General features: G+C 37.9%; 1 protein-coding gene across 1 annotated transcript in view; it reads left to right on the forward strand.

Annotated features, from left to right (window-relative positions):
• The window catches only part of NCAM2 (neural cell adhesion molecule 2), a 586,807-nt gene that overhangs the window by 553,125 nt on the left and 17,132 nt on the right, over positions 1–16,550 (forward strand). The window contains exon 15 of the mRNA XM_075063719.1: positions 13,735–13,939. Coding sequence (XP_074919820.1) covers positions 13,735–13,939 — 205 coding nt within the window. The remainder of the gene's footprint in view (positions 1–13,734; positions 13,940–16,550) is intronic.

Here is a 16,550-nt window from a genome sequence, read left to right on the forward strand (position 1 = left end):
TAGCACAATCATCCTCAAGAGCTATCAGTTGGACACCCCTGAACTGGACTCTGAATTCCCTGTACACCATTCTGGCTATTGCATTCACATCCACTTTTAGATCCTTTCACATTGCCAGAATGGTGTAAAAGGACTTTACTGTAAAGGAGAATTAGCCCTAATAGCTCATTTGTCTAAAAGGGTCATTAAGAGACAATCCTCGCCTAAAAAATAGAGGAAAAATGCATTTGGAAAGACTGCGTTTCTACAAGAGCTAATTACGGCATATATAATTCAAAGGAAGGCCTCTCTTGGATTTACAAGAAAAGCATAACATTCTTGATAAGCATAATTTCTGATGCTCACAGTTCAGAAACTGTATCAGCTCTAAAACTGACACTCTCAACTATGAAATTGAAAATATCAACCACTTTCACCCACATTGTCTATCATTTACGACACATACTTCCATATCTGATCCTGTTGTACTGAAGTCAATAGGAGTTATGCAACTGACTTCAGTGTTAGCTGGCTTATGGCCATATCTAGCAATAAGCTAATTTATTACTGGGTTTATCTAAGATGGTAGACATTTGACTTTCTTTCATTTAATGACAAGGAAAGAGTTTAGGTTAACATTCTCAATATATCTACAGCAGGAGGAGTTATATGGTCCTCTTATTTCACAAAGACTGTCAGAATCATACCAAGCAACACAGGGCATAATTGGTCATTGTGACAGGGTGTACTAGGCTCAGAGGCCCCCTGCTGGAGGTCTCATGGTCCTACCACACCCTACCCCAGGAAAGAACAGTAGAGGTGGGCACTCCAGGCTGCCTAGAGAGGCTGTGAGAAAGCACCCAACTGGAGAAGAGGCAGCAGGGAGCAGCCAATCAGAGTCCTGTAGGCTCACATGAAAGGCGCTGCTGGACAGAGTAGATTCATTTGCTGGCAAGGACTAGGAGAGTAAGGAAGGTGCTCCTGGCTGGCTGAAGGGGTAAGCCGGACTTCACCCCTGGGGTAAGGGTGAGGGTGAAGGTTCTGGGGCTGCAGGGAAGTGGCCCAGGGAACAGCAGGAGCAGTAACAGAGTAAAAAGGGATGCAACATGTGGCTGATATTTGTAGAGTCCCTGGGTTGGGACCTGGAGTTGTGGGCTGGTCCAGGCTCTTCCCACCAGCCACTAGGGAAGTGGCTTAAGCCCTGATCAAGGGAATGGTCCATGGATGACCTGGCAGTGGGTAAGCTTTTGTAGGACTTCGATATTTCCTGTAAGAGGAGAGAACTGAACTTCAAGTAGCGAACTTCAGCTGGAGAGTGGGAGTCAGTTGAGGCTTGCCAGGAGGCAAAGAGTCTCCAGGGAGGAAGGCTGGGGACACTGCTCCATTCCAGAGCAGAAACCATTTGGGTGCTAGCCCAGAAGGGGCTGAGGAATAAGCCTAGGGAGGGATGCAGGAAGAGACCAACTGAGGGACTGGGATAGGCCCCATTGGACTTCTACCCTGGAAGGGGTTTGTTTTGTTCACATACGGACTGTTACCAAAGATCCACTTGATGAGGGCGATAGCCAGCAGGAGGCACAGCCAACAGCGCAAAGCTGAAAAAAGAGCAGGCACGCAAATACCGGACAGTGAACGCTCATGAGAGACATGGACCCCATCACAGTCATAGTCTACTATGCTGCCTTTTACCTATGTGTTCTAGGAGACAGTTATAGATGATTTCAAAAAAAGAAAATCAAACAGACTCCACTAACATTCAATATGTCTTTGTTAGAATCCAGATCTGTTTCCATCAGGAAACAAATTGAGAACAACATTGTGGATTGTCACTAACTTTCCCCTTCACCCTGACATGCTCATAAAAAAATGCTTGCAACAAAGGCTATGGCTTAAAGACTAGCGGCTACAATTTTTAATGCAATTTTCATTAAATCTGATGGTAGACCTATGAACCGTTGGACACTTACCCGGCCCTGTGGTTACATTGCTAAATACAGACCCCTGTGCCTATGCAACACACCCATGCCAGGCAAACTAATGGCGGATGGTATAGCCTCATTTAAATTCCTCCATTGTTTTTTCTCAGTGAAAGAAGTGATTGGTCCTAAAAAAGAGCTCTCATACTACTGCTGAGAACCTGGGTTCGTGCCCATAAACACACATTCACTTAAACTCTTGCAATGATCAGTTTAGCCAACAGCTTTCCCCTTATCAAATCTAAGTATGGGCCAAACGAACTCTTCTCGTTATCAGAGATCTTACCTACATTTTCAATGTAGGAAAATATTTACCCAGCAAAAAATGTGACAAGAAAGAAGTTCTTACAAAGACTACGGATACACTGATAATAGATATGAAACTATTTTGTAAAACCATAAATATGCATTTTAGCTGCTTATCAATTGAGAAATATTTTATTATGTACAACTGTGAAAGTAGTTAAATTTCAAAGATGAGTCTTTTTAATATTTGAACCAGTGACTAATTACTTTGCTTAAATGAAGTACAGGCCATTTAATTTGTTTTTTTAATTTGAATTGTATCATATTCATCAAAGTTATGTCCATTACACCTCTGGCATTTTCTGCTTTTCTCTTTCATTATAAGGCAGGAGTAGGCAACCTATGGCACGGATGCCGAAGGCAGCACGCGAGCTGATTTTCAGTGGCACTCACAGTGCCTAGGTCCTGGCCACCAGTCTGGGGGGCTCTGCATTTTGTTTACTTTTAAATGAAGCTTCTTAAACATTTTAAAAACCTTATTTACTTTACATACAACAACAGTTTAGTTATATATTACAGACTTATAGAAAGAGACCTTCTAAGAATGTTAAAATGTATTGCTGGCACGTGAAACCTTAAATTAGAGTGAATGAATGAAGACTCGGCACACCACTTCTTAAAGGTTGCCGACCCCTGTCATAAGGTGTGCATGTAACTATTTTTTTTTTATTTTCTCTCCCTAGTTCTATTTTACAAAACAATTACAACTGTGCAAGTACTCAGATGGTCTTGATTCTCAGCACTATGCTCAAATATTGAATGTTATAGTTTACTTTTTATGTGACTATCCAAAAATAATGCAGCGATAATTAATTATTGATAAATTTTACAAAATAGAAACATATAGCAAAGAAGAAATAAGATAAAAATACACAATATAATGTTGTCAAGCTGAAGTCATGATCAACATTTTAGGTGACAACTGCCCCAAAAAGGCAGCTAGGACATGAATGCCTCTTGTGCTAGCCTATAATAGATGACTAGTAAATAAGAGGTGTGCTGTAGTAAAATGACAGATTTGCATGAACTCACACAGGAAAATGATAAAAGAAAAAAAAATACCATATCACCTGTGAATGAATACTTTTCACAAACCGATCACTCCATATCTGACCTATCAGTCCTCATCTTCAAAGGAAACCTGCTCAACACTTGAGCCTGGGAGCTTAAACTCATAAATTTGCTCGACACTAAAAACCATAGTCTTAATAAAGACACCGGTTTTATGGCTTATTAAAACAATCTGTAACCCACTAACCTCCTTCTTTGTCCTATGACTACAGTGGTGTTAATGGGCCACTGCACTATAAATGGGCCCACAGAATATGTGTTGACTACTTACCCTAAACAATCTATATTTAGCTGTGCCACTGAACATGTGTCCCAAACCTGAAGAAAATGTCTGGGTAAGCTTCCCACCAACAGAAGTTGATCCAATAAAAGATATTACCTCATCCACCTTGTCTCTCTAGATTTGCTCATGAAAGTTATACATAACAAAACTGTATGACTGTCAAAGGAAAGAGTAAATTATGATAAATGTCCAATTACTGGCCTGTCAGATTCCAAACTATTCATATTCATGAAGTATTGAGTAAGAAATAATTTCACTATCTGAGCCAGTCAAATTAAATGCAGCCACGTCATTATTTTCTTTTGATTTCCATGTCAAAATGTCACTGCATTGACAAACTCATACATACTTTTCCATCAACAATAACACAGAATTTGACCAGAAAAAAGAAGTATTTTGCGCTTTAATGGCCATTAGAAGAAACTGAAGAATCAAAACCATTTTCTTATTTGACAGACTGGACCTGGAGAATATTATTTCCTTCTTGGCCCATCATTAGAATATTTTTGCACTTCTGTACACACTGTATACTTCTGTCTCTATCAGTATTGGACATAGAAGACATAAGAAAATCCAACTTACATTGGTAAGGAATGATAGTGAAGTGTAATGGCTCAGAGACTAGATAGCTAGACAGTAGTTGCTTTATTCTTTAAAAATAAAGGAAATATAAGGTATTTAAGAGTCTAGTCCCCAATCCTACATAACTGAAGTTTTGTTATTGACTGCAATGAGGGCAGGAGCAGGCCCCTAGCGAGGAGGAATAAGTGGAATATGTAACCAATTCTTAAAAAAGGTAATAATAATTTATAATAATCAAATGTAAAAGATTATGTTCTGTAAGGCTTCCTCACTCTGCTGAACACTATATCACACAGATAGTACCAACTGAATTCCATTGTACTACTCAGTAGTTACTCACCAACATGAGTAAGAGTTGCACTGTCTAGCCCTAAACTGCTAAATCCTAACACATGAATCTTATAAGGTCTGATACTATTTTCCAGTTTTACAGTCTGGAAAAGGATTATTTTCAGCATTATCCTAGGTGTTTGAAATAATGCAATACTACATAATAGCTATTTGAATGCCTGTCAAAAGATACTACTTTTTAATCAAAAGCAAGAGTTTTTAATGAACTAAATAAGACTTGGAAGCCATTAAATCCAAGCAAAGTCCCAGAGCCTTTATAGATGCAATAACAATATATAATGTGACTTTAAATATGGTTTTTAAGGATATTAGATGTGGAGATGCCACCATTTGGCATCATGGCAGTGTGAAAGAGATGACAAACAAGGTAATTCCTTCCACCTGCCACTTTCTTTGGTAGTATTTTCAGAAAATATCTCTCCCCCATAGTTATCAGTTCCTTTAGCTTCCTGACTCTTCAGTTATTATTATTATTATCATTGGGGGGGGTATTTTGAAGGAATTAGTGGATTCTAGACATAACACAATGGTTCTGACTCTTCACTGCCCTACATCTAATACAGTCATTTACACAGTCCAAAATGGATGTAAAATGCTACAGCGGAATGGTAGGCTTTAACACCATTGCACTGGTATAAATAACTGCAAGGTTCAGGGCAATGGAGAATCAGCTGCAATATTTTTTAATCTGCAATTGAGCAAAAAATATTAAAACGCGTGTAAGTACAAAGGTGGCTTTTCCTATGGGGGAGGTATCATAAGCCTCTTTCCCAAATCTGGACCTTAGCGTCCAAAATGTGGGGGCCTAGCATGAACTTCCAAGCTTAATTACCAGCTTGGATCTTATCTCGCTGCCACCAGACAGGAATTACAGTGCCTGCCTCGCTCTGGTCCCCAAAACTTTCCCTGGAGGGACCCCAAGACCCAGAAGCTCTGAGTCTTACCGGCAAGGGAAATACTCCACTTCCCTTCCCCCTCTCTCTCCCACCCAGACTTTCCTCTCTGGGCTAACCTGGGAGTATTGATGCAATCTTTTTACATCACAATACCAAGAAGCATGTCTCCTTTATTCCACAAAGAGACAAATCCCAAATACAAGGAAACAGAAATGATTCTCTGTCTCTTTTCCCCTCCCACAAATTCCCTGGTGCTGCAGAGCTTATCCTCTGTAGATCTAACACAAAGAGAATTCCCTCCCCTTGTTCCTTAGCCTACCCAGAGAGAAAAACTCAAACAAGTCTTAAAAAGAAAACTTTATATAAAAAAAGAAAGAAAAAAGACATCAAAACTTCTCTGTATCAAGATGACAATAATACAGGATCAATTGCTTAAAAGAAAAAAATGAATAAACAGTCTGATTCAAAAAGATATCCAATTTGAAACATTCCAGCAAGCTACACACATGTAAATACAACCAAAACAACATAAAAGCCTATATTGTTTTTCTACCTGTACTTACAATTTGGAAACAGAAGATTAGAAGATAGAAAGAACCTTCTCATAGCTGAGAGACAGACAAAAGACCCAGACCCAAGATAAAGAAGACCCACAAATTCCCTCCCTTAAGCTTTTAAAAAATCCGGTTTCCTGATTGGTCCTCTTGTCAGGTGTTTGGTCCCCTTTGTTAACCCTTAACAGGTAAAAGAAACATTAACCCTTAGCTATCTATTTATGACAGGAGGCATTTCAAGTATCATTTGTGTATGTATAATTTTTGCACATAAATACCTGCATGTGTACTTTTTGTGCTCTATTACAGAAGGCATGATACATGGGTGATGCATGGACATGCAAGCAATAGAAGTTACACACACAAAAGCTATTTGAATACACAAGTTTTGCATGTAAGAATGCTGTCTCCCTTGCAGACAGGCAATAGAGTCTATGTTCTGGATGTAGAGGACAGTATATGAGTTGTGCTTGTACAGCTGTGTGTGCATATTCAAGCGAAAGCAGCCTTCAGAATACCTGTAGTAACTACGTACAGGGGTGGATAAAGCACAAGTTTTGGAATCAATAAATACTCAGTTTGAGTCTACAAAATTACGTATTTCCACTCATTTCTCCCCACTTAGGAGGAGATTCTGAATTAATTGCCAAATTCCTCTATTTCCCTCCCACCTACTTTATTTAAAACTCTTTACTCCGATGCTAAACAAACGTATTACTAGACATTGAAAATACAATTCAGTATTGAAGAGTTTGGAGATTGCCAAAAACTTTCCACCATTTATTTTAAAAACTTGCAATACTTTTATTGTTAAAATCCTGGAAGTTTCATGAATTTTTGTCCTCTGATAAGTACTTATTTGAAGAAGTGGATGCACATGGTGCTTTTTTGAAGTTGGCAGTTCCTTTCATTACCATGACGTTAATGTATATCGTATTCTTTATGCCACATTCTGTGCAATTGAAAGCATATTATACTAAAAGCAGCATTGATTTGACAAATGACAAAACGCATGGCAAATATGGATTTTTTTTAGATCAGTGTTTTAAAAGGTATAGTTATGGTTCGATTACTAAAGGTGGGTATATAATAAACCTTTCAAGGAATATGTTCAGACTCAATTCACTCAAATTAACATAGAATTAATAGGATGTGTATTAAGTGTGCAATATACTAGGGAAGCCATGTACAGAAAGAATGTAAAAATATATTACTATTGTAGCACATCACAGAAGGCAGCTAGCACTTTAAATCCATGTGATACATTATGGAACATTTTGAAAAGTGTCCTGTTGACTTCAATGGAAGCTGAGTTAGGCTAACGCTGAGTCCCACTGACTTCAATGGGAGCAGAGTTAAACTAGTGCAGGTCACTTTTGAAAAATCAAATCCTCAAACTATATTTCAGAAACAGAAAAAAAATAAGCAGTAAAAACATGCACTTTTAGGAATAAACATTAAATTATTGCAAATATCCATAGTAAGGAATGACAGGATAGGATAATGAGTCCATCAGTATTAGAAAACCAGTAATGAAAAACCTATGGCATCACAACCATCAAGTCCAGCCTCAGACTTTGGTGAAGTTGGTGCCACTAACCTCAGGGTAAGCCAGGGAGACAGGTGTGCTGAAGCAAAATGAGGAAAGTTGTCTACTGGGGCACGGATTAGACCCTCACATGCCAGTATAAAAGTAAGTCTGCATGAAGGAATAAAAAGGGCAGAAGAGACACAGATATCAGGAAAACCAAGGACAGAAGAGGGATCACATAGTTGCTGTCGTAAGAGGAAGAAAAGTTCAGATAGAATGAATGTGAGAGAAAGTGGGAGGCAGTCAGAAAAGTAGGGGTCAGAAGTGAGGGAAGGAAAGGAAAGACTCAAAAGAAAGAGAACCTAAGCAATGGCAAGGAGGAAACAAAACAAGAAAGATTTACTGTATGGAGCAAATTTTGAACTAATGAATGGAAATACAGCATATGCAATTCATAATTAACCCATGGAACTCATTGCTACATAATAATGCTGAATCCAGATTTTTTCAAACTAAAGTTAGGTTCTTATATATTGAGCAGCTAGCAGCCAAGGTTGAAACATTGGGACCAAGATCTTAATGGATTCACAAAAGTATTAGAGATTTATATGTGGAAGGCTAACCTCCACAGGCACTTTAGATTGTAAAAAAAACAAACCTTATACCTAAATACATCAGCTGAACATTAAGAAATGGGTCAGAAGAGGAAAATTCTGCAGACAGGTTACAACATAATTATTCCCTACAGAGTTTCATTTTCCTTTCTCTGAGGCATCTGGTGCTGACAACTGTCAGAGTCAGAATATTTGGCTAGATAGAAGTTAGATCTGAACGAGTATGCCACATTTTATGGGCCACATCATTGTCTTCTGCAGTAAATCATTTGGCAGAGACTTGAGAGGATGAACTTTGAGGATTATTTCATGAAGATTTCCCCTCATTGTTTCATTGAGGTGAAGGAACTGGGCTTGCCCAATTCCCACAGAGCAGACTACAAGGCCTGCCTCCTAAGCTTGGGGGATCCTGCTGGAATCCAGAAGCCATCACAGAGGGAGTCGCAGCACCCCTCGCTCTTGGTTCCCATTGGAGCATCACTACTAGATACTCTCTTTGGCTGTGGCTGGTCTGGGGCCATATGGGTTAAACAGAAAGATAATGCAGCCACTGAGTGTATTATCTCTACGTTTCATGAGCTGCAGGGGGACAATGAATGTGAATCCCTTCTCCCAGATTTGGTCTATCACTTCTCCTTCAACTGAACAGGTCTTTCAGCACCCCCCACCACCCCGAACAGTCCCCAGAGCCTTCTTGAGTTCCAAAATTGGTTGGGGCTGTGAAGTTCAGCCTGTGTTTGCATGGGTTGAGGGAGATCCATGTCTGGAAAGTTCTCTTCGGTCTCTCAGGAGCACAGTCCAAGTCTGTGTTCCTAGTAGGGCTGATGTATTTCCAGAATTGCTATTGGAGACAGAGTTCACGATGAAATGATGAACACGTACACATTTTGGTCTATTCTATCACAAAGTGCAGTAGTTCAGAGAACTGCAGTGATGCATTCTGGGATACATCAGTGCTATACAAAATAGTGACAAATTTTGAAGTATTTCATGGACTTTTTCACATTTTCATTTCAAGTGATTTGGCACCTACTTTTCACAGCTTCAGAAAGGCAGGAGTGACTAGCCCCTCTATAGCCACTCAAAGGGAGTGAGAGTAAGGAGCCTCCACTTCCCTTGCACAGGCCAGTCCTGGGTTTCCCAGAATCACAGCCCTGCTAGAGTTAATGCTGCCTATCCAAAAGATGTTTGTGCAAGGAAGTATAACAATCACAAGAAATAATATGCTGAATGAATTTTACCCATAATGAGAGTGTCTGCTCCTGAGACATAGGGCCTTCATTGATGCATTCGAAGGGCTTGATCCTGAATGTCTTGCACATCCTAAGAGCTCACTGACTTTACTGGGAGTTTTTCTTAAGTAAAAAATGGATTATCAAGCCCAAATAAAGTATGAATATACAGAAATAGTGAAGAAGAAGAAGAAAAAGGGAGCATTTTTTCCATAGATTTTAAAACATGATTTTTTCTTGTTTCAGTACACGATTTATTCCAGTCATGTATGTAGTGAAGGATGTTTGGGATAGCATGTTGTACCAACACTCTTGTTTTTCAGTCTTGTTGATGAATAGTATGTAAAGCTCAGAATGAATAGCCTGAACTGACGTGAAATTGAAAAGTTACTAAACTAGGGCTTTGCTTCAAGACTCTAAAATGTACGAAGTGATTGTTTATTTTCTCAGCGAGATAAAGCAGCACTGCAAGCAAAACAAACAGAAAAGAGCCCATATATGTGTCAGAGCAAAGGAACAAAAATAATAGAAAGACAGGATTAATTTATGAGATTCTGATTTAAATCCAACATTACATTAGTTAGTCATATCTACTTTTTAAATTTAATTTGGCAAAACAGTGCTCTTGCTTTCAATGACTAAATAACATGCCCTCAGTATTTGCAGTGATTCCTCTGTAGTATAGGATAGTAAAAGGAGTTCTGCAAATACTGGAGTCATGTTATCTAAGATAAAGTCAGAAAGGTTTTAAACATTTAGTTATGTTTTATATGCAGAACCTAGCAGGCAACCAGAGGAAAGAACTAATTACTTTCAGATCTCAGAAAGCTATATGTGTGCTTATAGTCAAAGCTATAAACCCAAGTATAGTAAACTTCTCTTGTGCTAATGAACCTATAGTATGCTATGTGGATTAATTATTGCAGTTCTGAAATAGGAAATACTGAGTGGGATAGAAATGTTCTTGTTAGTAGTAGCAGTAATATTGTGGTAGCACCTGTGGGCCCCAGCTGAGGTCTGAGCCCCATTGTGCAGGGTGCCGTACGAGCTCACAGTAAGAATAAAGCAGTGGGGGCGCAGACTGCTACCGGCCATGTAGTTTGTCCCTGAGCCATCTTGCTAATGGAGCAATGATGGCTCCAGTAGGTGCCATGTTGTGGGTACATCTTACTGTCCCTCCAAAACTAAACAATGTGTGCCTCGTCCTAACATGTAGAAGATTGGATCTTGGCCATATCTTCCAACCAACACCTCACACCAAATCACTGCTCTTGGAACCATGTACTGCAGTCAGGCATGTAACATGTTCCCCATCCCTGCCAATGGTCAACTACATTAGTTATTGATTCTTCTGTGCTGTTCTGTAGGTACATGGGAAGGAAGAAGCTCCTTCCAGGAGATTAAGGACATAGTCATAAAAAAAAAAAGACTTTGATTTCAGCATGGGTCTTTTTCTGAAAACTGTTGATATCAGATGAGACTTCAGTCATACATTGATTAATGTACAGTATCTTTCATTCCCCTGCATACGTACCTATTCAGATCCTTTGTATCTGCATAATTTACTTACAAACATTCAAATGGGGGGAGGGGAGAGGCAGCTGAAAATGAAAGGGAAACTTCTCTAACATAAAGAGGGAGACAAATATACATCAGTCAAATATTAATGACTCAGAAGATGTCTCAGCCAATCCTGAATCATAAACAATTGCCAGAATCTCCTTGTGCAAGACACCAATGCTGCTATAATAGGCATTTCCCTCAGATGGCTGGGTATTTGTGATCAGGAAGAATTAATTATGCAGCCTTCTCAATCACTAGGTGCCTGCTTTTCTTGCTGGCTGAGAGTCTGACACACATTATCCTCTGTTGACAGGAATAATAATACCTGACTGAGATTTAAAAATAAAGTTGTGTGGGAGTTTTAGCTCCTTATGAAAAAGACCTATAAAATAAGACTCTTTCCAGAGATGGGTGGGTGGGTGGATATTTGTTTTTTATAGGGCACAGTTTCTGCTCAACAAAATTCTATAGGATGGTTCAAAACTGTATAGAAATGATCTCTTTTAATATTAAATTCTGTAGGTATTTAGAGGCATTTCTCTAGAACCTCATTACATTCTATAGGACTCTGCTGGTTTCATTATTATTAACATCTATATTTTTCCATACAATGAGTATATATTTCAGTCTTTTTGACAATCTGGATTAAATTATTAATTCAAAGTATATTTGTATGTAAGGTACCCATTGGCTGTACAGCATTTCAGAGTTACAGGAGTACTGTAAGTCAGGGCATGTCAGTCTTTATCTAATGCGTGCAGGTATCAGAAGTCACGCTTGGCAACATTTAACTTGGAAATTTTACATCAAAAATAAATAAACTAATTCATCTCAAATGTCAGGATTCCAAGACTGCTGGCAGGGACATTGCATAAATGATTCATTATTTTCACTGTGGCTATGCAGTGTAGCGGTTATCTAATGTTTTCCTTTATATGTTAAGCTTTTTTGGGAAAGGACTTCAAAGGGAAAAATATTAAATTCTGTTTTATTACATGATAAACTTCTAAATAATGGTGTTATAATAAAATAACCCATACAAAATGGCATGACATTGATTGCAACAGAATTAGAAAAACCCAGCTCCCTTTAAAACAGGAGTTTCCACTTTTCCTTTTTAGATCTCCATAACATACATTAATGAAGCATATATTTGTGTTAAAATTATGCATTGATTTAGTATATACAAGCAACATCAACTTATTACAAAGCCCAGATACACTGTATTTTAGTTAAGGAATTTAATTAAGCAAAAAGTAGAAATCCATCTAAAAATTATGTACTTTAACTAATTTGGTCCAAAGTATATTGGCAGTGCTGGTGGGGGTAGAGACATGGAGAGAGAAAGTTAAAAGCACTGTCAAAATCTTTGCCAGTTTGTGATTATACATTTTGCTCTCTGTCATCGCAGCGCTTGTTTATACTACTGTTGAACAAAATCCTGCCCTTAGTCTAGCAGCTGGGAGGGTACCAGTACTTTGCTGACTGGATATCTGGAACATCATCAGTAGGCAAGATAGCAAGCAACAACACACTGCTGTGTGCTATGTAGTAGTCCCTTGTGTAATTTATTCATGGATTCTATCATGAGAAGCATAGCAATAGTCAGTCTATGTATGGATTCTGTCCCTGTCTAGAATACCCCTACCCATTTTTTGATCTAGATTCCTTAGCCCTCATGTTGTGAGCTATTGTGGAGGTGTTTTCCAACCTCAGAGGTCAGACACAATTCCTCTTCCATACACAGATAAAAATTTCATTATGAGCTTCCTAAACCTGCCCCCCCCACCCCACCCCCAGCACCTGGTAGGTTTTAGTCTAAAATTCAATGTATCCTGCATTTCCATTAAAAAGCCATTTTCCAGAGATGTGTACATCCAGAAATTAGCTTTTCCTTGGACTCTAGAATATAGGCAGATCCACTGCAAAATACTTCTTTCACAATTATTATTTAAAAAGTGTTTTTTTTTAAGGTGCAGGTGAGAACAAGACAAGGCCTGATCCTGCAAATATTTATGACCATACATACCTTTTCTCATAGGAGTAGTCCTGTTGACTTCTCTTAGGCTATTCATGTGTAAGTGTTTGCAGGATTAGGGCCCATGTTTACTTCTTTTAACACATTTCTTTCCATTTTAATTCAAACCTGGATTGTCAAGGGCAAAATACAGGTTTTAAGCCTCCTTCTCAATGTAGAATAATCCTATTTAAGTATTTTTGCAATGTATGTGTTTTATTAAATGTTCAGTTTAAAGATTGAGTTTTGTATAATGTTTAAAATGTGTTTCCGTGTTAACATTGTGATTCCGTGGTGTTGTGGAATTATATGATATAATGAATTATCAGTTAGATAACACGTTCTAAAAAGTGTCTTTATTTTTCAGCTAAGCATGTTTTCAAACACCTGAACATAATCTCAAAATCATCTATATTTTGGGGCTAAACTTTTTAATCCTCTAAACTTCTAATCTTTACTTTCATTTGTACATAGGCAACTCCACTTTAAGTCAAAGGGAGTGGCAACTCCACATTAAGTCAAGGGAGTTACACATGTGTAGAATTTGGTTCACAGGAAAACATTATAAACTAAAGCAATTATATATTTAGGACCATGCTCCTGCAGCAACTTATGTGCTTAATTTTAGATGCCTGGTTAGTTGCATTGATTTAAAATTGGTTCCTTCGTGAGACTGGGGTTTCCTTTTTAGTCCAAGGCATCCTTAAATTGTTGGGAAAAAATGTTATTTTCCAACAGAGACTTTATTTACAAAATCTAACCTTTTCTTTGTTTTTAAGATACCCTTTTTAATGGCCTTGGGCTCGGTGCAGTCATTGGCCTAGGAGTAGCAGCCCTTTTGTTAATCCTTGTTGTGACTGACGTCAGCTGCTTCTTTGTACGGCAATGTGGATTGCTAATGTGCATCACTAGGAGAATTTGTGGAAAAAAGAGTGGCTCCAGTGGAAAGAGTAAAGAACTAGAAGAAGGAAAAGCTGCATACCTGTGAGTATCAATAATATATCTCAGGAAAATGCTTAAAACAAAAGTTTTGTCTGTCCAAGATGTGAATATTACCTTGGTGTTAAGTTTGCGATATGACAAAAGTCATGCTTCACAAGTTATTTCTACTACATGGGACAATCAATGAATCTTTATGTTATCCTGATGTTTGCACTGTAAGGTAACAATGGTGGTATATCAGACATATGGTAACTGATGGCAAATGTTGCTTTTTAAAAGGATTTTAAGAGCCCCTGTTTTGGCTATTTAAACTATTCTGCCATAAGAGGGACAAAGTTCCTGAGTGATTAATATGCACAGGAACACATGGGAACAGATGATGGAGCCATTGTAGTTCCACACACACTCTGCTCGTACTGGAGCTCCTAATGCAGTGACTTGTGATGCCAAAATTCTGACTCCTGTACATCCTACAATATTGATGCCAATGAATAGCCCCAGGAAAAGAGACAAGGGCACACTGGCTTGTTGCGAAGTTTGTGAAGCAACATTCTATCTTAACAAGTAGAACTAGTTCTAGACAAGCTGAACAGCTGCTACCACTGACATTTAACATTAAGCCTTTTGTGGGCATTTAAAAAAAATAGAAAGGAAAAAGGTTAGATGTTATAAGAAGGACATGGTGGAACTATAAATTAATACAAAGTGAGATTTTACTATAATGGCTACTGCAAATACTTGCTAAAAATAAAATAAGTGATTAAGAAAAAAAACACATGCCAGGGGGGAAAAAGCCATATTAATTGGAGGTATATGAAGGAACAGTTCATTTATGTGGAAGGAAATGTCCTTAAGTGCTGAGAGATCCATGAAAGCTATGGAAGTCGTCCATGTATTTCCTGGTCATATAAGTCAACGTTACTTTGTGTTCCCAATTTTTACAGTTTCCAGAGCATTTGAAGGAGATAATACCCATAACTTACCCTCCTCCCATTTTTGAAATGTTTTCCTCCCTTGAATTTTAGATCTGAAAACATTCTTTCTCACCCAAGTCCACCTAGCATAATTGAGTAGACATGTAACAAATTCTGCAAGTATACTATCTTTATGTGGCTTACAATAAGAGACAGTACTAGCATGGCTTTTTTCTATGAATAACACCAAATCTTCAAATTCAATAGATAGAACATCTAAAGACAGAACAGAGCTCTGATTTAGCAATTCATCCCTATTCAGCAAAGCTCTTAGGCTTGGGGATAAGTACTTGGGTAAATGGAGATGGATTTAAGTATGTGCTTAGTTAATTTCCTGAATCAGGACCTTAATGTGCTAAAATTTCAAATATCACTGATAAGCATTTTATATCTAAGTAGCAAATCCAGATTCGTTTTGATCAGTCAATATCTGATTTACCAACAATAAGCAGCTTACAGAAAATACAAAGCTGACCAGTAAGCCCATATAAAAGAGATTTCTGCTAGGATTTCTTCAAGACCCTTTTCTGGTAGGCATGATGTCTTATTTATTTACATTTCTTTTTCTCTTGGAATGGTCTTTAGAGATGCAAATCTTGTCTTGTTGTCTTACGATCCCAGTCCTACATCCTTATTTCAGCATGTTTCAACACATCATATATAGTGTAATGCATGACAATCTAAAATTTCCAATCTTGAGCAGTCTCAATTTCCATTTATTTCACATCAGTGAGGCATCTTAAAATAAGACATTGGATGTTTGCATATTTTTCAGTGGGGCAGGTATTTTTTTAAATTACATTTGATTTCTGAGAAATGTATTGCCAAGAACTATATTCCATATGTACTGGTTGTAGAAATATAGGCCGTGCAGAATTTACAAGGCAACTAAGATAGAACTAAAGTAAGGTGTTTCCTGCAACTAGTATTTTTTTTCTGCATAGTGTATATACATTGTTTCTTTATAAAAGAAGAGCACATTCTGCATGCATTCTGCTTTCTAATAAAATCATATTTTCTAGGATTTGGATATATACAAATTTTTCATTGGGAATAAGATTCTAAATATATAGGATAAAATCAGTAGAAATTATAAGACCCTTCATCAATCTCATTATGATCCATAATTCTTCCACATACTTGAAGTAGGCCTCATTCTAACGTGTGCCTCTATGAAAAGGGTGGCAGTTAGCTAGCTCCTAATTAGCACTCAGATGTTTCCTAAATTGATCACTTCCAGTTGATGCCTTAAAAAATAAATGTTTGATTAATTTAAATGCATTGCAAATGGAATGTCATTTTCACAAGTATATGAACACTGGTTAAGCATCATTTTTATAGAATGCAAAGGGCTGTTGAGTATTATTGTAATACAGAGATCCCTAGCTGGTCAATGTGGTCCATACTTTTCTACACTCCCATTACCTGTGCATAGCTGGTAGGAAAGAAGGACTCTTTCTGAGAATATCTAGTCACCAAGTGTTAGTTAGAACTCTCGAACCATATTGCAGATAGATAGATAGATAAAAGCATTTGTAAAGTCTCTGTGTAAGAATTATATTTTTGGCAACAATATAGAAATATAAGACACAAGGTAAGCTAAGACATATCCTTTGCCATGGGACCCAGGTTAAGCTCAGGGAGCTAGCACTAGGCTGATTTCTGGGCTGCAACAGATC

This window comes from Chelonoidis abingdonii, chromosome 1 (assembly GCF_003597395.2).
Source record: "Chelonoidis abingdonii isolate Lonesome George chromosome 1, CheloAbing_2.0, whole genome shotgun sequence".
NCBI lineage: Eukaryota > Metazoa > Chordata > Testudines > Testudinidae > Chelonoidis > Chelonoidis abingdonii.